The 24,741-nt window shown below is 40.6% G+C and overlaps 1 protein-coding gene across 1 annotated transcript in view; it reads left to right on the top strand.

Annotated features, from left to right (window-relative positions):
• Positions 1-10,240: 10,240 nt before the first annotated feature.
• The window catches only part of ADARB2 (adenosine deaminase RNA specific B2 (inactive)), a 391,861-nt gene continuing 377,360 nt past the window's right edge, over positions 10,241-24,741 (top strand). Inside the window, exon 1 of the mRNA XM_088150229.1 lies at positions 10,241-10,868. Coding sequence (XP_088006355.1) covers positions 10,769-10,868 — 100 coding nt within the window. The 5' untranslated portion in view covers positions 10,241-10,768. The remainder of the gene's footprint in view (positions 10,869-24,741) is intronic.

The following is a 24,741-nucleotide window of genomic DNA, read 5'->3' as shown; positions in this document are numbered from 1 at the left end:
TGTCTTTTTTATCCAGTTCCTCCGAGCTAAATGTTGGCTGACACAGCCTACGAATACAATTTTTTGGCTAGAAGAAACTCGGCTGTTAAATGGCTGCCCAGTATGGATCAGGTGACTTCTTGACAGCCCACTTGCTGCATTTCGGAGAAATTCTTATAGGTGGAATACAGTATGTATGTAGGCTCTGTTTTTTTAGAGTTCAGTTATCTCTCTAAAGGTCCACAGCCTTCCTAGCCTATACCTAATAATTAATGATCTGTTTTTCTTAGTAACCAAAAAAAAAACAAAACAAAACCCTTTATATGGCCCCAAACCTGCTGTCATTTAAGAAAGCCCTAAAAACATGGCTTTTTCAGCAGGCCTTGGGACAAGGCAATTTGTAACCCTGCATTAATATTGAGATATTTTCCTTCCCCCATATGGTATAGTTTTGTTTCCAGTTACTCTTCTTTTACTGTATTTTTATGTTTTACGTATTGTATGTCGCCTAGAATTGCTTCAGCAAGTGAGTTGGCTTGTAAATCGAGAGAAGGGAAAAAAAAAAAAATCTGTATCAGCTATTGCCACATTTCAGCCAAGAAAAGGGAAGGGCAGGTAAGAAGAGAGACACCACCTCTTCCTTGCCCAGCAACAGGGCCATAAGTGTCTTCTTGTTAAGTACTGTAATACAAAAGAAACTAGATTCTCTTGATGCAGGCCCAGATTGCTAAGTCTTCTTAAAAAGTCTGAAAGCATGGACTTAAGAAGGCGGAAATTGCATTTCAGCTGAGAGTGGTAAAGGAGTCCAGAGAAGGATTTTATTTACTCCCCTTTTATTAGCAAGTCCTGAGGAAAATCATTTCTGGAAAGCTGATAGCAAAGATCATCAAAGTTATACAGCACATCCCAAAGGAACAACTTACAATCCAAGGGATGTGCAATATGTAAGTCCAAAATGGGAGGGGGATCCTCAAAGTCCCCCAAAACATAAAAAGGGGAGAATGCCAGCTTCTTTAGTATTGCCATTATATCACTGCCCCACCTCCTGTGAAATGGAGAATTTGCTGACCTGTGTTACCGAAGATGGGATACAATCATTTTCCTCAATGGAGTAAGGTAAAAAAAATATTTGTTAGAGGATGTCCAACGCTTCAAGGACATCAGACGTTTTCAAAGCTGCCTCTGATATGGTATCTGCTACCCTCAAATGTATTTTTATCCCCCTGAGCATATGCAGAGTTTTGTTTGGGGTTTAGGTTGTGCTTTCTTGAAAGCTAGCTAAGAAGGATGGACCATGATACAAGAGAAGAAAAGATTTCTCTTGGTATTTCAGTGTTGGCTGAAACCAATAATTCAGTGTCATGGTGATGATATAGTGAGGTAGGAGGCATGAAATATCTACAGAAGATCCTTTGTTCAGCTATTTTTTTTCTGCACCCAGTAACTCGGGTTGTCAGCAGAAGGCATAAAACAAATTTTAGATTCTAAATAAGGCATCTTTATGTAAGATACTAATACATCTCTTGAATGAAAGATGGATGAAAACTGAACCGAGTTCTGTTGTAGAATTTTTTTTTTTTAAGTGCTTTAGCTCATAATCTTGATGGATGATGCTAATGAAGTTGATTTACTATCTAGATGGGAAGAGTGATTATTAGAACTGCGTTCAACAACAAAATTGTTAGTTGACAAGATTTGGGGAGTCCTTTTTTTCTTGACTTGATCCTAATTCTAATCTGTCCAGTAGATCATCTTTAATTTACGGGTTGCTGCACAAATTGTGTATAATATTTTAAGCATTTCCCTTAAAGTAGTGGTAGCTGAAGGTTTTCGAAGACTGCATCAAAAATATGCAAGGAAAAGGGTCACATACACCAGTTTGTGAGCCAGACTGGTTGAATATTTGGCAACCAATGTGGTCTTGCTGTTATTTGATTTATACAGAAATCATGCTAAACCAAGATTTTTCTAATCATAATGTATTAGAATCATGGTTACAAGCCAGGTTTCCTTATAATTGTAAGCCGTAATAGGTGAATTTGCACATCCTGCTGAGCCATACAACATACTGCATAACAGGTCTGGCTGGAGAATTCTGAGATTTGAAGTTCACATATCTTATTATTGTTGAGGTTGAAAAACACTGCTGTAGAGACTGGAATCTCTTGCAACTGATTAACTGGACCCACCTGTCCAGAAAGCTATTTCTTTGGCTTACCTATGACAGAGGAAGAGACTTCCTGTTCTCCTGATCTTCTCTCCTGCTTCGATCTATGGAGAAGATGCTGCTTCTTCACTGAGCACTGATGGAGCTACTGGCTACAGCATTCTGCTTTAGTCTTGAATAAAACTCTACAACTGTGGTATTTTGGATGCATCCAGGTGGGATGGAGTCTTCTGTTTAAGTCAAGAGAATTAATTAGGCATTATCTGCCGGTGTCAATTTATTTACCCATTCCTGTGTGCTCAACTGAAGCATATTTAGAAATAAACAAAAATGTTAATATTCCATAAGATTTACATACTTTCTCCTCGGAAGTAAAGAGGCAGTATAAAAATCTGTTCCATCTGGAGCTTCCTTAACTGCTCATGGGAGTTACAAAACCATAGCAATTCATTGGGATTGACAATTTCTGCCTCATTTTTCATTACGATTATATTGCATCCCCTGAAAAAGTTTGGCAAAATGAGTTTCCCTCCAAGGAGGGCCTATCATTGACAGCATGGCCAGGATTCACAAAAGTCGCTCCCATTCCTTTTTTACTTTAGACAGAAATGGCTGGATAAACGCAGCACTTTTATTTTGCAAATGGGTAGATGATGGCACAATTTAATGCCAGGGAAAGCCATTTAACTTCTGCCAGGTAAAACTCAGAATCCTTTTAAGTTCTAATTTGAGGGGGGTTGATGAGAGTTCAAAGCAGCTTTATCCAGGCCTCGAAATCTACCCACTAAATGGAACGGCTAAAAAATATAGTTCTAAGATTATTGTTTGATGTGTAAAAAAACCAGGCCACCTTCAAAGACAGAGACAGGCCTGGAGTCATTCCTTTTCTTCTTTGAGAGGACAAATGTTATTCCTCAGGTCGAGATCCTTTCCTTTGTTTTGGTTCAAAAATCCCTGGTTCTCTGCCTTTCCGCACTACCGTCTCCCTGCAAACCACCACCCTCTCAGAAGCTCTTTCAAGAAAGTAGGGCAAGAGCAGGTAAACGCAGGAATTTTGCAGCGTGAAGCTTCCGTGTCTCACCTGTATGAGCTCAAGACTGCATTTACGTCCTGCTTCAGTGCTTTTGAAGGCACTGCCAGGCAAAACAGTGAGAGGGGTGGGAGTTGCAAACAAGCAGCCGATCAATTCTGGTGTTCTAGAGGATGTCTTCTAGGCAGAGACAGCATGTTACTTCCAACTCATCAAGCTGCCTGTAACGACAGAGCGATCCTCAGCAGCTGAAAGCTGCCTCTACAGGAGGATTCCTCAGTTCTCTATTTCCTGAATTAATGCAGACTGACCCATTGTCAGGCTAGGAAGTGCATCTAAATGTATCATTCCAGTGGTTTGGGGTACGTCGAATGCCTAGTTCTAAACATTTTAAGGGTGCCTATTGGCCTAAATTGGCTGGACATCACATTATGCCAACATGTGACTTGCTTTGGTCCACTTTAGGGCGATGTGTTATATTTGCCTCTGATTTATGGCTGAGTGTGATGTGGGGACAGCCAATTATGGCCTAATGAACAAACCATGGTTTGCTTAACCATGGTTTTGTGAGTAAATCACAACTGGTGGGGTTCACAACATGCTACGTGCCTTACACCTTCTCCAAAATGTTTTCCCAACAGAAATCTTTCATAAGGTTGCTTTTCCACTTGTAGAAAAAAAGGACAGATCCCAAGGAAAGTTGCTATCAGGTTTGATCAGAAAAATTGGATCAGAAAACCATACTGCAGGGAAGGAATTAAGCATCCTTTCCCCCCCACTGCTGCCAAGTCAGGTTTGCACACCCACACCAGATCCATATTATCAAAAAATTACGTGTCTCATCTACTTTGGCCCTGAAATCTGTAGGACTTAATTCTGAAGAAGAATGGACAGCATTGGCTTTAAACAGATGTAAATGATAAAATATCCGTTAAATGTCTCTCTTAGTCTCTTGGAAGTTATTCATCCAATGAAGATGATAATTTAACGAAACTTGTTTAAATGTTTATATTTTCTTGTCTTTTAGATTTGTTGGCTTTATTGGTGATAGGTGATAGTTTTATGTGAAAGTGATGCTTCTGTGTTTTTATTTTCTGTCAATTGACTTAGTTTCCTCCTGGAAGAGTGCCACAGAAGTACTAATAACAACAACAATTACAATAATAATAATTAGTACAAAGCTACTACCCAGCACTGTGAAGTAGTTGGATGGTCAACTTCATAATAACTGGGAAAGTTATACATTGTTATGCAGGATTTCATAGCTTGGGAGATAACCTAGTTTAGTTTTTAGATTAGAATTCCAATACATAGGGACTCAATTCCTTCATAAGATAGTGCAGAAGGGATAAAAATTAATCAGAAGATTAATAATTTAGTGGGTATTTCTTGCCCCCACCCCACTTTACTTTTTATTAGCTCGGGGGGGGTTGCTTCTGATAATACCCCTTAATATTGATGGGTAAAGAAATAGTTAGGACACAAATTCCAGATCCAATCAAGCTAACTCCTAATGCTTCATGGGATTTCTCTCTGTGTACGGTATCTCTCCTCTCTTTCTCTCTTTGTATGGTATTACTCTACAGAGAGATCTTTTACAGCTTCACAGCACCCAGGGCTGGATACATCATTCCAATCCATCAAATTGATTCTTTATGACGCAGAATAGAGGAGGGATCACTTGGTGTCCTACTTTCATTTCTATTCTGCTATTGCTATGTACATAAAAGGGTTAAAGTTGGAACAACCAAAGGCCATTCTCTTTGGGGCCGTCCATGCTAATTATTCACAATATTGTTTCCAGTGATTCAAAAGTTCTGTGCCTTCTGATAGATCAGTGTTGTCCAAACTTGGCCACTTTAAGATGAGTGGACTTCAACTCCCAGAATTCCCCAGCCAGCATGGCTAGCTGGGGAATTCTGGGAGTTGAAGTCCACTCATCTTAAAGTGGCCAAGTTTGGACAACACTGTGATAGATGGAGAGGATATAACTTATTGCCTGTTGTTTATGTGCTTCTCTCCCTACTCTTGTCTGCCTTTTCTCCTGTTTTTACCACTGAACTGTTTTTATGTTTGCTGATATATAAACATCAAGGTATACAGTATATTTTTGCTGGCTGAATTGAATGGTACGTGTGCTTGCTCTGATCTGGATAAGGGACTGACTGGGAGTGGGCAGGGTGCAAACTAAACTGGAAATTACCGATAGGGATTTTCCAACATGCAAAAATTTAATCAAGTGATTTTTTTTTCATGGCATGGAAATTATATCAGGAGAAAACATTCTCTTGCTAAGTTTCTGGATGTTAAGCACTTGAATTAGGGATTTTGCCAGGACATCTCCAAAATCACTTCCTGTTCTGCATGTACATCCTAAAGAACTAGAATTATATATATAATGATGAGCATCTTGATCAGCATCAATTATACAGGCTCATATCTGGTAGAGATGGTGAGACATCCACTTTCAACAGAATTTCACTTAAGAGCCCACTGGAATTGGGCGGCTTATAAATTCAGAAGAAGGAGGAGGAGGAGGAGGAAGAAGGAGAAGGAGAAGGAGAAGGAGAAGGAGAAGGAGAAGGAGAAGAAGGCTTTTTGGAATGGCCAAAGTTAATGTATTATTTTATAAATTCAACGTTCAGGGAAAAGTGGTTAAAGTGAGTATGACTCTTGAGCTATTTTGCACAACTGCATATTCTCCCCTTCTTCAAACTATAATAAAGAATGACAATAACCATAACTATAACCTGCAGTCCAAGGCTTGACTATTTAGCTAAAATCAACATTTGAAATTGCCTCAATTCTTACCCAATTTTTCTATCCTTTTGCTTCTCCTGCAGTCAACTCTGCTCCCCTCTAAGCATTTTGTCCCTTCATACCAAGCCATCTACCTTTTCTACCTACTGGGACCATTTGTCATCAGCTTGTTCCTGAGAACTGCTCCTCTCTCTTGTCCCATCCACACTTAGACCTTTCCTTTCCTTTCCTTTCCTTTCCTTTCCTTTCCTTTCCTTTCCTTTCCTTTCCTTTCCTTTCTCCTTTCCTTTCCTTTCCTTTCCTTTCCTTTCCTTTCCTTTCCTTCCCTTCCCTTCCCTTCCCTTCCTCCAAATTGGAAAGGTTATATTTTGTGCTATCACACCTAGCTCAGCCAGTCATTGTGACCCATGAATATTTATATCTATATCCAAATCTAAATCCAAATCCAAATCTTTGAACACTTAAAAATGCAGTATTAACCTTTGCAGACAAATTTCTGCCCAATTATGTACCATCTTTCTAAACTCAGTTCTTTTTAGCCATCAGCCACAAACTTCTTTATATATTCAATTTATTCCAATCAGAAAATTAGGCATATCAGATTGCCACTGGTAAGATTTTTATTAATTTAATTTGGAGTAGGTTATGTCCCTTGTTCTTTTTTTAACATTCCTAGCAGGAGAGAGTGGTTTTTTTTTTAATTGTCAAGCAAATTATAGCTACAAAATTTGCTTGAGGATTTTTCCAGTCAGTTTTGTTCAGCCCTGGATGCTCCATTGTGTTCAGAAGCTTTGTTAAAGCAGTGACATGGCCGGGTGGATAAAGGAGAAGTAATTTTGTTTTCCCGAGTGCCTTTAAATCTTTTCCTTCACTTTGCCTACGTTTTATATTTTCTGGTTCCTTGAGTTTCTCAGCAGACAGATGTTTCCTAACTTTTTTCTTTGTTTTCTTGCCTTAAGTCTCTCCATACCTGTTGTACAGTACACTTTCCTAACCACAATATAATGACCTTTTATTCTATGTTTGCTAAACCTTCATTGTGAAACCAACTGTTTTTTCTTGTATCTTCCCTCTTGACATAAACAATTAAATCCTGAAGGGCACATTCTCCTTTGTCAGTTATACTGCTGTTTTACTTAATTTGTTGAGTTGTTATTATGAACTTTTAAAAATTGCATAGAAGAGGAAAAATCCAGGGGTGAAACTTAAGTAGAAGGTGAGGACAGATGCACGAGCTGAAATGGTTTTTTCTGTTCAGTGAGCTATTAAAAGTATAAACGTTCATTACTGTAACACAGAGTGCATATGTTTTTAAAGAGAACACATTCTCCTGCGCCTTTATGAGACTTCTCTGCATCTGTTTCAATCCTTTGCTTCTAAACAATGCTTAAAAGTTCAGGGGCACTGGGCAGTTGTTCCTCCTAGAAGAGCATTGGGGCTTCTGCACCTTTAAGATTTGGGGAAGGGGGGATTTCAGTAAAGGTTGTGTTTCTCACCCCACATGACAAGGAAGTCATCATTTTTTCCTGCCTCTATACTGGGTTTGAGTCCTAATAAGGAAAAACAGTAGAGTCTTCTTCAAGTCAAGCTTGACTTCTGGTGACTTTTCTTGACAACAACATGGAAGTGGTTCACCGCTGACTTCTGCAAGGCTGTTTCCAGCTTCTTGGCCCAGCCTGCAGTCCTGAAATCCCATGGTGTCCAGTCTGACTACCCTACATACTAGGTCCAAACCTGCTTACTTTCAAGTCCAGACAAGCTCAGCCAGATGTACCACCTGTTGTGGCCCATTTTTAATAGTTCTGTGCAAAGCACTACTGTGCAAGTGGGTGGGGACAATTCCCGTGGAAGTCTCTTCTGGGCATGCTCAGAAGATTGGGACTCCAAAGCTGTCACACCGAGTCTTGAGAGACACATGGCTGCTTTGAGACCCACAGCAGGTTTGGAGGTATGCTTCACCCATTTTACTAAATGTGTCCCTGAAGGCTTTGTGTTCTGCAAATGTCTAAGCTCCATCAACAAAAGTGGGACTTGATTTCAAGTTAGGATGGAAAAATCTGTTGGTTTTGCTTCCTCTCACATGCAGTTTGCTTTCTTATCTCAAATTCTTTCCCATCTTCTCATGAAGAAACTTGTAAATATGGGCAAGTTCTTTTTACAAAAAATATTGTTAAACACAGTTCTTCTCCAAATTTGATAGGTGTGGCTATTCCCAGTAAGGGGAAGATTCCATACCACATTGGACTTGCAAATAATATGAATAAGGAGTAAGGTTAATAAGGAGGGAGTCAGTTTGGTGCAGTGGTTAGAGGCACCAAGCTAGAAACAGGGAGACCATGAGTTCTAGTCCTGCCTTACACACAAAACCAGGTGGGTGATCTTGGGCCAGTCACTCTCTCTCAGCCCTGAGAAGCAGACAAGGGCAAACCACTCGTGAAAATCTTGCCAAAAAAACTGCAGGGACTTGTCCAGGTAGTCCTCAGGAATAAAGACTGACTCAAGGGCAATTAATAATAATAATAATAGTAATAGTAATAAGAGAAAGAAGGTAGCAATCCAAACAAGGATTCTTGAATAAATGGGCATCAAACCAGACCTTTCAGTTATTTAAAGTCTCTTTTTTGAATGAACAAATCTTTGATTTCTCAGACTTTTGATCTCTCTTAATGAAGAAACATGCAAAGGATGATCAGGTGCTCCTGAGTAAACATTATTAGACATTTAGGGGAGGGGAAAATGGCAGTTGCAGTATATATGTGTGTGAGTATATGGGTGGGTGAGTTAGCTGGACTACACACTCTTACATACAAATAAATCCCATTAGTTATGGTAGAACTTGTTATAAGTCAGCATGTTTAAAATTAAGAGCAGGAAGCATTCAGGCTGGGTCTTGAGGACTGAAACATTCCTCTTTAGAGTCCCAGGAATTATTTCTTGGACAGTTGGTTTGTTTTCAAGAAAAAAAGAAGGGAGAAGAGACTAACTTAGCTAGAAACAGGGCTGTCCATGGGGGTGTTTGCAGGGATGTCCGAAAAGTCAAGATGGCCCCTCCCCATCAAAACCCTGCTTCTTTTTATGTGCATCATGATCAATGACTGTATAAAAAGAGCGGGGCTTGATCACACAGCAGCAGCTGCCATCTTGATTCTGCTGACACCTCCCCCCCCCGCCATGGATGACCCTGGCTGGAAAAAAACTGGAAAGCTTCCGCACTGCTTGGACGCTCTTGAGTTGGCTGGATTAAGATGTTGCCTATTTCTAAAGCATTCCTCTTAATAAGATATGAAGTTGTATTGTATATATACAATATACAGAGCAGTGTTTCTCAACCTTGGTAACTTTAAGATAGGTGGACTTCAACTCCCAGAATTCCCCAGCCAGCTATGCTGGCTGGGGAATTCTGGGAGTTGAAGTCCACCTATCTTAAAGTTGCCAAGGTTGAGAAACACTGATATAGAGACATAACTTTTATTCCAACGTCTCCGGTCCCCTTGGACTAATCCTTGCGATGAAAAGGGGGACGTGGGGTCCTATTCACCAAGAAGGCGCCCGATTAGGCAAGGCTGCCATAAACAGGCATTTCTGGGAGTCCTACAGCATTTCACTTCTCACCATTCTTTCTCATCTCCCCCTTACTGGCAGCTCTGACGAAGAGTTCTGCAGATCCCGAAAGCTTGCACACTTTTTTCCTGCTTCACTGGGGGGGCTCATCAGAAAGGATCGCCGGGCCCTTACCTTTTGGATGGACGGGGCACCTGTTCTAACGCTACCGGTCGGGGCGCGTGGAGGCGCCTCGCAGCGCTCCGCGCAGAAAGAGCCTCCGCGATCGCGTTTGCTCGCTGAGTAGATTCTCCGAACTCAGCGGATCCCACTCTCCCCCGATCTCCCCCCTCCCCCCAGAAAAACGCATCGCCTCGGCCCCGGGGATAACAATAACCCTGCCCCGCCAAATCTGCGGACAGCCCGGCGGCGAGGCTCCTTCCCTGTCGATTTCCTTTTCCCGCCGCCGGCGCAGCGCGGCCCCTCCTGGCCTCCTCTCGCTGCCAGGTGCTGGGCAGAGCCGTCGGCCCAAATGGGAGCTGAGTTTGCAAGCTGACAAGGGAGGGATGGAGGGCGGCAGGAGGGAAGGGGGTCTCGGCGGGGGAGGGGGGAGGTCCCCGCCGCTGATGTCACGGGCAGCTGAGAGCTGTGATTGGACCTAATTAGACTTCGGGGTAGCAAATAGGGGTGCTGGCTGCATGATTGGCTTCAAAGTGGCTGCTGGGGCCAAACAACTATCAAAGGTGCAAAAAAAAAAGGAAGGAAGGAAGGAAGGGAAGGAAGGCAGGAAGGAAGACAAGAAAGAAAGAAAGAAAGAAAGAAAGAAAGAAAGAAAGAAAGAAAGAAAGAAAGAAAGAAAGAAAGAAAGAAAGAAAGAAAGAAAGAAAGAAAGAAAGAAAGAAAGAAAGAAAGAAAGAAAGAAAGAAAGAAGACAGCGCCGCCGGGCATCGCCAGTCCCGAAGAAAGCAAGTCGAGGGAAAGAGTGCGCGGACCGAAGGGAAAGCAGCGCGGAGGAACCCCGGCGGGCGGGCTGGGGCGTCCTGATATTCCCAAGCCCCCTCGCCGCTGCGCCCACTTGTCTCTCCGGGATCGGCGGCGGCGGCGGCGCTCGGCCAGAGCACCCGCGCACCAGCCACGCGCGCCGCGCACCGCCGGCGGCAGCAGCCTGGCTCTTCGCGGCGGGAAAGCAGCCGGAGCGGCGAGGCAGGAGAGGGAGGGGGCGTTCCGCCAGTCCAGCCGGCCCCGGCCGCGTCGCTGCCCCCCACGCTGCTCTTGTTTACCGGGCGGGAGCCATGACCTCGGTGCTGGAGAGCAGCCGAGCCTCGGGAGGAGCCGGCGGCCAACTGAAAGGGAAGTCCAAGCGGAGGCGGCGGCGGCGTTCCAAGAGGAAAGGTACGCGCGGCGTCTTTCTGTGCTTCCCTCCCTCCCCCCAGCGCCCCTCTTGTGACTTCTTTGCAAGGGGGCCGCTGGCCACGGTCGTCGACATCTTGGGGAGAAGGACGCGGCTCTGGGGCGCCCATCCGAGCCTCCCTCAGATGTGGCCTCACGAAGCAGGGCAGGGAGGGAGAAGCGGGCTTCGGAACGCGCCTCTCCCCTTGCGGTGCTAGCCAGGCAGGCAGCCTCTGGAACCCGGAGCCCCCCGCATTCCGCTCACAGGACAGATGCCTCAGGAAAGTCTAGAGACCCGAGGGGGAGGGGAAATCAACCTTCCCGCTTTCCCACCCCCCAGGTGTCAGAGAAGTGGAAGTCTTCTCCTTCCTCTTCCTCCTCCTCCTCTTTTTCCTCCTCCTCCTCTTCCTCTTCTTTCAGAGGGAAAATCCACATGATTCACAAAGGTGGAGGGGAAGAGCTGAAGTAGCCCAGGGTTGGGGACGTTTCTCGGGTTTTTCATCTCCCCCTTAAAAACCAAATAAACCACGTTGCTGGGGTTGAGGGGGAAGCCCCTAGTTTTGTTGCAGCCGGGGCTCCACATGAGCATTTCTGTTCCAAGGGGAAAAGGTAAAATCAAAAGCAGGGGTGTGCAGAATTTGGCCCCATCCCATCCTATCCTTCGGGAGCACCTTTTAAAGCAGAGAAACACCCTGCAATTCTGGAAGGGAGGCAGAAACAGGAGGGAGGAAAAGAGGAAACTTGTATGCTTCTGCTAAGCTGTGGTTAATATGCTGGGTGATGATGGTGGTGGTGGTTGGGTTTGTTGCATTCAAAGTTAAGGAGTGCATGAAAGCGCCTGTTCTTTTAAGGAGACCAAGATTCTATAAATGATACTGGAGTAATTCTCCTAATCTAGGGGGGAAATTGAAAAAAAGAGAGTGGTGCAGAACACCGAAAGACAGGCTGAGATTTAACACTTTCCCCAAGCTGACCTTTTCCCTCCTGAAGATGTGAGACAGTGCCAGTGGGTTGCTAATGCTGTGTCTCCACAGTTACCGTTTTAAGAGGTGGTGAAATAGTTGAAATTCAGATAAGTATGACAAGTACAAAATAAGACAGAACCTCACTCAGGGAAATGAGTTGTGCTGCAAGAATGCTTAGCTCAAAGTCTCTTAATCAGAGCAGTACATGCCACACTGTCTGTAGTTGTCATCGCTACGGGAGCTTTTGATAAGTTTCTGTCACATCAGTCACTTTGGGACTGATTTATTTATTATTTTTTTTGCAGATGGGAAGATGGAAACGTATCTTCCGTCTTTGGGGAATGAAGTAGTTGGATTGTTAGAGGCCTAAAAAATTGTTTGCCTAAGTGAAAGTTTCATTTTTACTTGTCTTGCAATCCACAGTAGGTATGCCTGGATATGTTTGGGGAAGATTTAGAAAACAGCTAATCTGCTTTAACCTGGTTGTACCTGTGTTGTATATAGTATCTTCATTGGTTATGAACTTTCCCCAGCAAGTTTTCCAAGGAACAAATAAAACCTAAATGTGGCCATAAGGAAAAGAGATGAATAAATCAATATTATGCATGTCATTTTTCTTTACTCCATTTACTTAAATGTACAAAAAATAATAATAATAATTCTAGAGGGGTCTCAAATACCAGATATAGTTCCTGTAGTGTAGGAGAAAAATTGGTGTAAGTTCTAATACTGTAATGACATTGAATAGTGACATTCCTTTCTCTTCCTAATCCCATCAAAATTACACACAGATAAATTTAGCCCTTCATGTTCTCCCAGGATTTTAGATTCTACCTGTAATTCTGTCATGCAGAGTTTGTATAAATACTATCAGCTTTCTATGACTTTGAAAGTTAATGGCATTCTACATTTATCTTTTGAAATATAGAAAATAAATTTACCTTTTGAAATATATTGATTTCAACCAGGATCCTAGTGATGAGAATGCTTTGCGTGTGCATTCCACCAGTTGCTGTTTCTAAGTTGATAAGTATGGGGGAACAAAAGCCGTGAAGAAAATTAATCAACTTCTGATGGTCCGTTCTGCATTTCTCTGAGTATGACCTGAAGGCAAATAAATAAATGAAAGAAAAATTCTGAAAAGAAGAGGTTTGACAAGTCCTGCTTCAAGAATAGTGGCATCAACAGCTATATTAGAGAATACCACTTTGTCACACATTTTAAAAGAATGATATAAACATGCCAGAACTTAAAGGAGTCGTGTGTGTGTATGCATGTGAACATGTGCGTGTGTACCTTCCCCTCCTCCTTGACAGCCTTCTGAGATTTATGCTAGCAATATCTGTTTAGAGAATCAGCTCTACTCCTGAAAAGCCATAGAAAATATCCATGCATTAAAAAAAAAAAACCCACACCAAATATATTCTCATGGCAAAACGTGTATCTTAAAAAATACCTGATATTCAACTTGTTGATATAGTAGTTTGATAAAAGTGAACATCAGTCTTCAGAAATGCCATGTTCCCAGTTAAAGGGGCTAAACAGTCCTGAGATTTTAAAAAATGGTATATTTAGCAATAGTTTTACAAATGATAAGTGAAAGCAGGGATCTCTATCGGGTGCAGAAGTGAATTAAATTTTAAAGCACTAAAATGAGATCCCCAGATGTTGCTGTATGTTACATAGCGTTTCCTAACCACTTTGGGAAATCTTATTAAAATGTCGCTAATGTTCCTCTAGAGTATGTTTCATTGCCTTCAGCAGATCAACTCTGCTCTTAAAGTCTTTGTGTACGCTTACAGACGTATTTCTCTGTCAACTTAATTCACAATCCATAAAATGGTTGGCAGTTCCTTTGATCAATTTAGATCTGGTTTTGAATACGGTAGAACAAGATAAAATGGATATAAAAGCTCATTGTTCAGTTTAAAAAATCATGCATAGTATTTATCTATAAGGAAAAAAATATCCTCCCTAAAATGCTTAAGTGACACCCTGGTTTATCTTCTTGCAGAAGTTATGATTTTTCCTAAATCACTAAACTGGAGCTGAAATTGTTGACATCCATTTGATAATACTTAGAAAGAACCTTGGTACTGGCATTACTTTGAATAGAATGGATAAACGTCAAGCTCTATTTGAAATGATAACAGACTCCTAATTCTGTGACAAGTTTAATGCAAGATTTGTATAGTCCAAATTAATATTCTGTTGCGTTTTTCTTGGGAGCACGATCCAGTCACAATCTAGAAGTTAAATTCCACTGATTTCAGTGAGATATAGAAACATACTGATAACTTTGGTTGTATCCTTCTTTCTGTGCTCTGTGCATTCCACATTTAAAAAGTGTAAATATTTCAGAGAATATTACATTCAAAACGTTACCTAATGTCCTTTGTGAACTCATGCTGCATGTAAGCTTCTTTCCACTTATATCTAAATTCTAAGATTTAAAAGCAATATCTTTCAAAAGGATTTTCAGTGAGGGAATTTTTTTTAAATAGCTATTGCAAGTACATGGTTTATTTACTGTCATTTCCAGAAAAGAGAACGAATGGTACATTTCCAGTCATAAATAAATAATACAGTTTCTCAAAAATAATTTACAGTAAATTCATGCCAAAATGGTATCATCTATTTGATTATTATTTTTTTTCTGTAGCATTTATTTTAATGTCCATCTGTACCATGATGTAGGAAAATAAATTTGATGAAGAATTTTGCATTTTAGTATGTAATTTGGTTTGATTGTTTTTTAAGCTTATGCTTTTAATCTTATACTGTTAGATGAAAATTTGTAAAACCAAAAAAGACCTTTAAAGTGCACATTGATGGATCTTTTCCTTGCTTTTTTTCATTTGCTAGTTCATCACCAGCAATTAAGCTAATTCATTATTTGCATATGTGTTTTCTGATGTAAAATTGCAATAAGACAAGTAAACATACAATGTGAAATGCTGCCATACGGAAGAGGATGGGAGGTTATCGTTGATGCAGCAAAAAGAGCAAAATAATCCAGTCAGGTGTGTGTGTGTGTGTGTGTGTGTGTGTATGTGACAAATGAGATTACAAAGTGAGGAAATTTTGTGAAAATTAATGAAAATTGTGAGGTTAAGGATGAGATTGTTGAATCCTTGTAGATTACCACTGCATGTTCTCCCCATAATATCAAAGTAATAAACGAGCATGTTCCAGCTTGATCAGGATTCAAGGATAAGTGTACTTTCCCTCAACAGATTGGTGTCATGCTTCAGGATGTTCGTAGCTTATCTTACCTCTTGCCAGCATGAGAGCAAGGATGGGATTTGGAGATAAAATTAAAATGGTTAAAACTTAATCTTCCATCTTATTTTGAGCTTCTCTTCTTCCTCCCTCTGCTCCCTCTCACTTCCTTTCTACCATTACGTCTGATTTCTTACGATCCATGGTAATAACTGCAATTTGAGATTGCATCAAAGGTGTTAGCTGCGATAGCTGGACTTAAATTTAGAATGAGAGGAAAATTACAGAATTCACAAGTCCACATCTACTTGGTGGGAGAGTATAGTAAACCTCTGTCTTTCTGGTAAAAAGTTCCAAAGAGACAGTACCAGAGGTGTGGTGGAGAGCTGTAGACTGAAGCCACAGGAACAGGAAGATGTCCAGGTTTCAGGTTAAAATGTGGAATGAAGGAAATTAGATTATTTAATTGATTTATTTGCATTGTCGTATCTGCTGATCTGTATTTAAAAAACAAACAATTTGATTACTTTTTTTTTTGGTTTCTTTGTTTATGATGACTATGTAAAGCTTTGGTGTTCTAAGTATTCATATGCAGGAAATGATAATATATATTTCAGATTTATCATTTTACCTGGATCAGCTGAAATCTCCCCCTCAAGTGCGCTTGGGCACAGTTTGCTGGTTGATAGAGATGAATGAAGTATTTAAACATTTGGCAGTGAGGCTGCCTGAGCTGATTCTGACATGTGTGAAATGCTGCGTTTTAAAAATGAGTGTTGGTGTAATAATGTTTAATAAAAGATCAAATGCACCTCCAAAAAAATCTATTCTGTTTTATACCAGCATGTTTTAAGAGGAAGGGTGAGTTTCAGTGTTTTACAATAAGAAATAACACCCCACTCCCTTTTTTCTTATAAGTTGTTTATTTGATTTTATGTTCTGCACAAAAATGGGTCTGTGTGCCATTGGATCTAGAAAGACATTATTCTTAAATATCACATTCAACCTTATAACACAAACGACCTCTGTTTCCAACTGAACATTCATGCTACATACCCTTTGCTTCTGCTGCTGCACACTGAAATCGGTATTGTTATACCAGTGTAGAGAAGAGATCCTGCATATTTGCAAAATTGCTACAGATGATCTAATTCAAAAAATAGGAAAATAATTCAATCAGATCAAAATATCCTCCCTACAATTATTCAATTATTTAGGATACATGAGGAAGTAGAATTTCCTCCCAGCTTGATAACCAATTCTTTCTACAACCTTCCAGGCTGTTTACAAGTTTGGCATGTTTGTAATCTAATTTAATCTAAATCCATCATTTCATAATGTCTGGAATCCTGTGTCGGTGTGTGTAAGCCTTACGCTTCCTATGAAAGTTGCACGATTCTGTGCAAAATCAAAGAGTTGCTTTTCCCTTTTACCTGATTGCTTCCAGTCTGTTTGCTTTGTTTACAAGATCTTGTGAAAAGCAAATTGCAGTGATGGATGAAATATGCCAGTCTGCTAATTTTTCACAGTGGCTCACTAGCATCTTGGTTATTATGCTGCCAAATAATATGCCTTTAGTATGAATATGTGAAATAATTTGGCTGTTTAATGTTGTTTGGCCTTTTTAATGCCAGTGATTCAAAGATTAGTTGGAGAGCTGGCTTTGTGTGTGTGCGTATGTGTGTATGTATATATGATTAGACTTCAAACATGTAATTGTTTGGTATGAAGAGCAAAAATTCATCAGCCATTCCCAGTGGATAGCTTAAGCATGCTGGTTGCCTCAAGCAGAAATGCAGCTGAAGTGTTTGGAAGTAGGAACACTTGAATGAAACCCAAGGTGGAAATTGAAGGAGATTTGATAATGGGGCTGGAGAGAGCCATGCTTCTCTTTAAAAAAGTTATTGATAAAAATGTCTACAAATTGCAGATGTGCCTCTGTGTTCCTGAAATTGTAACCCAGAAGCCGTGATGACAAAATGATGAAAAGTTGTAAGGCAGGTAAATTGGTAGTAGAGTGGGGATTCACCTTCCCGAGGACAGGAGAACAAAGGAATCGCCACTGATAGCGAAATACAGTGATTATATTCTAAAGCTCCCCACTTCCAGCGTATACAGAAGAAGACCTGTCCCATTCGGTACTAGTCAGTAGTACTGCAACAGCAACAGAAAGAGTAGAGCACCAAGGCATGTAATGCTCTTGGAAATCTTAAACTACTTGCACTGGACTGAAAGAGTATGAAACTAGTAAGAGGCATCTTCCGTATCTTTGGACGATCAGTTTATGAGCCCTAATCTGCAATAGAAAGTACTAAATGAGATAATGAGAGCTTTGTAGATCAGTAAAATGGCACCTTTTACCACTCAAGCCAATACATAACAACACTGCAGATAAATTAGTTAGGATGTGGTGCTTTGGTCAGTGAGCATGACAAGGCTACCATGCAACCGTCTTGAGACTAGTGAACCATTATTCCAAGAAGCATTGAGAGTGTTGCACCCAGTTAACGTGTGAGAGTTGATTTAGCAAGAAAGGTATGGATCTTGACTATCGCCCAAACAACAGTGTTCATTGTTTTCCAATAAAATTACTATCAGGGAATGGTAGAAGAGACAAATAGGCAATCCGGGTTCGATTACATATGCTGAGGTTGCAGTTCTGGTGTCCTGTTTCAGCTTTGTCTAGTGGTAGACTTGGACAACCAGATGCGTTGATAAAACTTTCCACCCTGTTAGCTGAGCATCTGTGCTTGCCAAAAGCTTCCTGTGTATAAGCAGATTATTGTCATTGTTTTTGCACTTTACTGTCAGATATGGCTGAGGAGCCAGGCATATATCTCAGAGCGGTATTCCTGAAGCAGAGGAAGATGATGACATTTGAAATTTCTAAGGAAGGTACCATCACCAGGATAATTCTAAATGTCTAAATCAGTTTCGGACCTGTTTAAATAAAAAATGCAGCAGCTCCTTCCTTGCTGGGCAAATTACTTCTGATTTCAGGAACTGGTACCCAAAGAAAAAGGTTGAAAGCTTGGTGGATTTATTTATTTATTATTGAACTTGTTTGCTGCCCAGCTCCCAGCAACTCTGGGTGGCTGGATGCATATAAGCTGAGGGACAGATATAACCCTATTATTTATTTGGTTTTTGGACCCTTACAATCATACCACCTGGTATTTCATATTTAATCAGCTCCAAAATGGTTTGTGTTTAACCATTGGCCCTTTACTCTCACCTTGTTCCATGTTCCACAATAACTGGTCAAGTGACAGGGTTGGCAGAAAACAAGAGGCAAAATATATTCTCTGTCCCTCAGGTTAGAGCTGCCATGCCATCCGGTCCTTTCCAGATTTGTGGGGTCCCAAAATTCCCAAAATTCTCAATCTGCAGGGCAGTAGATACTCTAGTCAAGAATTGCAGTCCCAGAAGATGTAAGACCCTCGCGGCAGCCAAGCCTGCTATCAGTGAAGGTTTGATAGCGTCTAGTCCTCTTTTCTATGAAGGGAGCATCTGTACCATAATCTATTCTGTTAATTTATATATTCAGTGAAGATGGCAAACTCTTAACTAAACTAACAATTAAAAAAATGTTTGGAGATTTCAGAAGAGTAGAGCAAATCTGTTGGTTGCACGAAGGCAGATTTCAGACTCAGTAATCTGTTTCAGTATCTTCCAAAAGATAAGGTTTTATTTGTTAAAGAATTCTATTTTTTTCTACAGATATTTATATACTATCCTCCTTCAAAGAATTTTGTGTGGTTTACAATTTAACCAAATAATACAAAAACAAGCACAATGAAAATCATCACCATAAACAACTCCCCCCCATCAAAGCTCCCTAGGTGCTCCAGCCACGCCAAAAAGTCATTCAAATTATATGGTTTTAACTTCCTTTAATTGGTAATAGCATTCTTGTCTTTCCAAGCCCAAATTAAATACTAATCTTGAATTATCAAAGAATTTGAAGTCGATAAGTAATGGAGAAAAATGTCAAATGTGACAAAGACAATATCTTTCTGCCAGACAAAATGCTGGTTTGAATTTTAGGCTATGCAGATTCACTTCACTTACCTACCCCTTGTATGGTAAGACAAGCTACACGTAGGAAGTATGCCAGGAGATTAAAGGCTGAATTATTGAATAATAGGCTCCCAGAGAGAAAAAGAAAAATGCCTATGATTTCCCCCCCAAGCAAGGCATTATTCGTTGCAAAATACAACAACCTGATTGGTGTCTAATGTCAGTGCAGTGCAATTTTGCAAGGCTAATTCCTGGCCATCTATACTTATTGAAGATATAATATTCCGAGCTCCCAAAACAAATTGAACAATGGTTGTTGAGCAGAACAAAAAATTAAAAAAAAAATGGTTTCTTGATTTTTTTTTAAAAATAATGCATATAAGCATTATAGAATATTTAATTTTGAAACACAGTTACCCATGTGGATATAATTGATTGTTTATGCCCTTCACATGTCCCGTGGATGGCTTTTTTTCCTACTTTCCATCCCAATTAAAATTGATCTCTTTCATTTCTGTGCATTTCTGTAAACACGTGCTGTTGGGCATGCAAAGTACAGTTAAGAACAATAGCTATCAAAATTGGAAATTGCATTAAGGCAACAGCCAGCTGAAGAAATACAGACAGGAGAAGGATCAAAATAATTCAGTTCATGACCTTCAACAGTTCATATGCTGTTGAAGGATGGAAATGTCCCTGCCCTTCTCTTCCTCTGCTAGTCATCCCCCGCTCTTACGATACTTGGATGAATGGAAACCTGAAAGCAGAAGAGGGAGTGAAAACATTAAGAGTCTGTATCGTTAAACAATGCAGACAGTAATTAGATGACACCTTAACACTTGCTGTTTACATCTTCAAGTTGAAAGGGTAAAGCGGGAATAGATTTCCCTAATGTCATTGACAGAAGATCTTCCTCCAGCTACAAAGCAGACATATTGATTAATCCATGCCATACCATTTATTTATGCTAAGCATCTGATGTTTGTTTCTGCAATCTGGTCTTTAAAAATCATGATAATATTTGAAAAATTGGCATCAGCCACATGGTTTTTTGAAACCACACACCAGCCAGGCGACTTAGTTTGTTTTGCTGTCTACAGTTTGCGGAGCAAACATGGCATATTCAAGGATGGCAGATAGTAGTCTTAAAAAAGAATCATGGTGAAAATGATTTGTTCTTGGAGCAAGTCCCTTCCCAAAGGGTCATGTTGCATTTTACGGCCAAGGATGATCAATCTCCCTGCATTTTTATTGTGTTGATTCTGTCCTTAAAATGTTATAGGAAAGTAAAGTAAGTGCAACTTGGGATTCTTACATGAATGTACTGTACCTCTGGGTTTTGATTTTAATTGTTCATTCTCCAGGTAGGTCTTGGGATTGAAGAGTGTGTTGCAAGTAGAAAATATGTGGAAAGGTAGGGAAAAAGTCAGGCATGTCCTTCAAAGAATGATTAATACATGGTAATAGGATCTTCGGGTGTCTCTCCCTCCCCCCCTTCCACCCCACTTTCTGGAATCGTGTTCTCTGAATGTAATATATTCAAAGGTGTGAATGACGGCTACAAATGTCATAGTTCCTTTAAATGTTTTGGGGCTCTATTTACAGTATTATTGCTTCTGATCCTCTTCATAATTGAAGTTCTCCAGCTGAGTTACAAAACGAATGCTTTGAGGATATTGGCTGTGATCACAAATTCTTATGCTTGTATGTGCCATATGAACAGGGCTTCTCTCTTCACTGATAGAGGTGAGGAGCAGGTAACCTTCCAGATATATTGGATTCTAGCTAATGTCAGGCCTGTCTAGCTTGGCCAGGAATCAAGCATCAAGAGAACTGTAATTCAACAACAGCTGAAGTGCTTTGGGAATCTTCTTCCCAGTTGTAATAAGAAGGCTGGTGTAACATAATGTAAGTCTCATTTGGAGTATAAACTCACTAGGTGGCCATAGTGAGCTGCTATTTGGCTAGCCTACTGCCCCATAGTCTGTACAGTAGGATGATATTAAATTATTGGGGCTGTAATAGGCCTATCAATCCTATAAGTCTATGATGCTTATAAAGCCTGTTATGATGCAAATAGATCCAATCTGTCCAGTCTGCTTATCCTGAATAAGAATTTGAGGGCTTCCCCCCCCCATGCGTGTGATTCAGAGGGGGCAGAAGACAATATTTTCCTGTCATTGCTCCATCCCCTGGAACAGTGTCTCCCCAGAGATATGCGTGCTACCTTCTCTGATGAGTTTAAGAAGGCAGTTAAGATGGGGTTTTTAAACTTAAATTGTAAGAACTGCAATCTGGATAATGGAGATTTGAGGGCAGGGGGGCATTCATTGATCATGATCATGATCTGTAATATTGTAAACCATCAGAAATCTTTTTGGAATACAGGGACATATAAAAATGTAAGTAAATAACTGTGTGGAATATATTGGAATATATTTGAACTGATTGGATATTTCAAGCCTTCATCATTAAGTATTCAGGTAGCACTAAGTGGATATATTTGTCATGGGAAGATGTTTTCCAGTATATTAGGGACCTAATGTTGTTTCTGTATTATTTCCTCTGTGTGTGTGTGTGCGTGTGTGTGTGTGTGTGAGAGAGAGAGAGAGAGGGTTCCATTGATTAGTTAAAGTACAGGTGGCACAGTGATGACTAGAAGAAATTGTTTTAGTGCTTGAAAACAAAGTAGAAAAGAGTGCCACGTTGGTCCAAAAAGAAATATAATGGATTAATTGCATGATCTTGATCAACCTTTGGAGACTTTAACTGATGCAAGACTTGAAGTTTCATTATCAGCTTCTTCATCAGATCAAATGGACAAACAGAGGACTCGTCATAGAAAGAGAGCAAGACAGTTTGCAGTCCATATGTTTTAGACACTTATAATGAATCTTGTTCTCTGCATATCCCTTCAGTTTTCCCCAATGAAATACTCTGTGAAACTTGAAAGACAGATGGATATCATTTTGCCTGCTGTGTAAAGTAAATGAAAACACACAGAGGTCTAGACCTTTGCTTAGGATAAATTTGGCTTAGATAAATAGAACAATGAAACCATACCTGTAGGGGAGCCTGGTTTAATAATGCTCAGTTCAGCCAAACTAAGCTGAACATTTCCATGCGCAAAAAGCTATGCCAGGCAACAAAAACCATGCTAATGTGGAGGGAACAGAACACTTGAAGATCTTTACTTTCTGCTTTTTCACATCTCAACCAAGTAGAATAGAAGTTTTGCATGTCCATTATCAGAAGATGTACAAGCTGTTCCCACACTGTTCAGGTTGAAGATGGGCAAAAATTCAGGATTGGTCAAAATGTTCATGAGGAAGAAGGAGCTTTTGAACCTTCAAGGTAGGCCAGGTCAAGAAACAGACACTGCAGGGATTTCTTTATTGCTGTAGGGTATAATAACAGAATCTTGAAAGCCTCTCTGTTCTCATCAGAGAGGCATTGAATGTTGCTGTTTCTCTTGACGGTCCACTCATTCCCTCCACAAAGTCATCTCTGCGTTCTTTTACAGGTACCTATGTGTGACCTAAAAGCTTGAAGACCCCTCTAAAGTCAAGTAAAGGAAGAGCTGGAACCCAGTTGAATGTGACATGTGCATCCTTCCAAATTTTACAGACATGTTTTAAAAATATTTTGTTTACTTTTTCAAAACAAATATGTCAGTTCAAGCCTGTCTGTTTTAGATTCGAAGGAGCTTTTGTTTATGTGATGGCATAGTCCGGGGTGCATCTGTGTGTCCAGATCTGCAGGATGGCAGGCATGATGTTGCAATCACCCCATTTACATGTGCAGGGCTTGCATAGCAACTTCACACTCACCCTCTTTCAGGTTTTGACACACACAGACACACCCGACGGATGCTGCCGCCTTTGCATTGGATTTCAATTTCAATTTTCTGGAATAAGTTTCTATTTAGACAATAGGAGGCTAGCGTAATTATTTCCCCCATTTGTTCCTCTTTCTTCAAAGGCCACTTTGCGTTGCTCTCTTTTAAAAGTCTGTTATCTACATTTAAGAATTGGATTACATTCGTCATCAAGATCAGTGCCCTCTTGCAAATATTTTAAATTACAGCTTGAATCAAGCTTGCTTTGCTGACCTTTCACGTCAGAGGCACTGGACCAGGAGTGAGTTGACTAATCCCTAAAGTTGCCATTCTGAAAGTACAATGAGATGGAGAGGAGGCAAGGGGAGGTGCGCTAACTTCTTACGCCTTGTGTGCAAGCTGATTTGTTTAATAATGAGAAATAAGCACATTGCAGGAGAGAAATTATTTTGCCTCATTTGTTTAGACTCACCATCTCCCAAGGCTTTGTAGAATGCTGACTGAAGAGCATGTGGAAACGGCTCAGCAAAAACTGCCTGAATCTATTGTGGTTTTGTCTTCACAAAATATATGCTGAAAATATAAAAGGGCTGAAGAAACTACTATCTTCCCAGTAGGAAGTCTATTAAAACAAAGTCCTGCAAACTTCCTACCACCCCCCCCACCCCCCCACCCCCCAGATGCATAATTCATGTTCTATAATTTTCTCTGCATCGAAATTATACTTCAGTGACTGGCCTGGTCCTTGCCGTTATCCTTCTCTTAAACCCAATCTTCTCTGTTCAGAAATATGCAATTGGGTGTGGGCACACATATTCAGAAATGGCCACTGTAGTTTGCTAAACCTGTGGGGAGAACAAAGCAATTCGGGGAGATTCGGGGTTTCATTCTCCCCGAATCACAAATGCAATTCATGTTTCACATTCTGGTTCAAAAGTCTTCAGATCTGCGTACAAAGGTATCTGGAAGTCGCTTAAGGACAGTGTCATGCTAAAGCCAGCTTGTACCAGCTCGCAAGAACCAATTGCTAAATTTTCTGGAATTTTGCAGGCTGGCTGAGAGCGAAGCTGAGCCACAATGCCTAGTGCGCCGATCAGCTGTTTGAGGGCAATGGAGCCCGCACAGTCAGCTGTTCAACATTTACCAGCACACCACTGCCCAAGGGGAACATTTAGTAGTCTAGAGGCAATTGTAGCATCTAGGAAGTGTCAGGAGACGTTGAGCATTAGTTGTACAAGGAATGAGCTTCATGTACCATTCATATGTGGATGTTTCATTCTGGTCTAAAGTTTAGATTCAAAGATGTGTGTGAACAGCCATGTCGAATTGTTCCAAAGCCCAAGCCTGCTCCTTCTAGTGGATCATTTGACTTTGGGGGTAATGAAGGGACTGTAATAAACGGAAGGAGCAGGAAAGCAACTTTGTGGGAGCTGAGTTCTACTTATCTATCTTTTGCTTCCTTATCCCTCAATTCAACCGGAGATGCATATTTGCAAATTGTCTATGCATTTTTCAAATATTGAAGTTCAGTCTGGGGTATATTGCTAATACATTCAATGATGTGGGTCCATCGTACACATCATGCTTCCCTGTTTGATTACTGAGATTATATACGAAGCTGTCAGTCTCTTTTTCAGACACTTGTCCAGACTGTTTTAAAGTAAACAGAAAAGTGAATAGGAAAAAGTATATCACAGATGACAGATCGCTTAAGCCAGATTGCAGGGCTGCATTACTTGGCCATTGCCATGCACGGCATTTTGCAGGCTAAAATAAACAAGCACGACAAAATTTGGCCTAAACTTCCATCAGTGAATGCTAAAAGGAGGAG

This window comes from Python bivittatus, unplaced genomic scaffold (genome assembly GCF_059951505.1).
Source record: "Python bivittatus isolate LINGU-HERP-01145 unplaced genomic scaffold, Pbiv_v1 ctg000610_np1212, whole genome shotgun sequence".
Taxonomy (NCBI): domain Eukaryota; kingdom Metazoa; phylum Chordata; class Lepidosauria; order Squamata; family Pythonidae; genus Python; species Python bivittatus.
The sequence above is the reverse complement of the archived record's forward strand: the minus strand, read 5'-3'. Positions and strand labels throughout refer to the sequence as shown.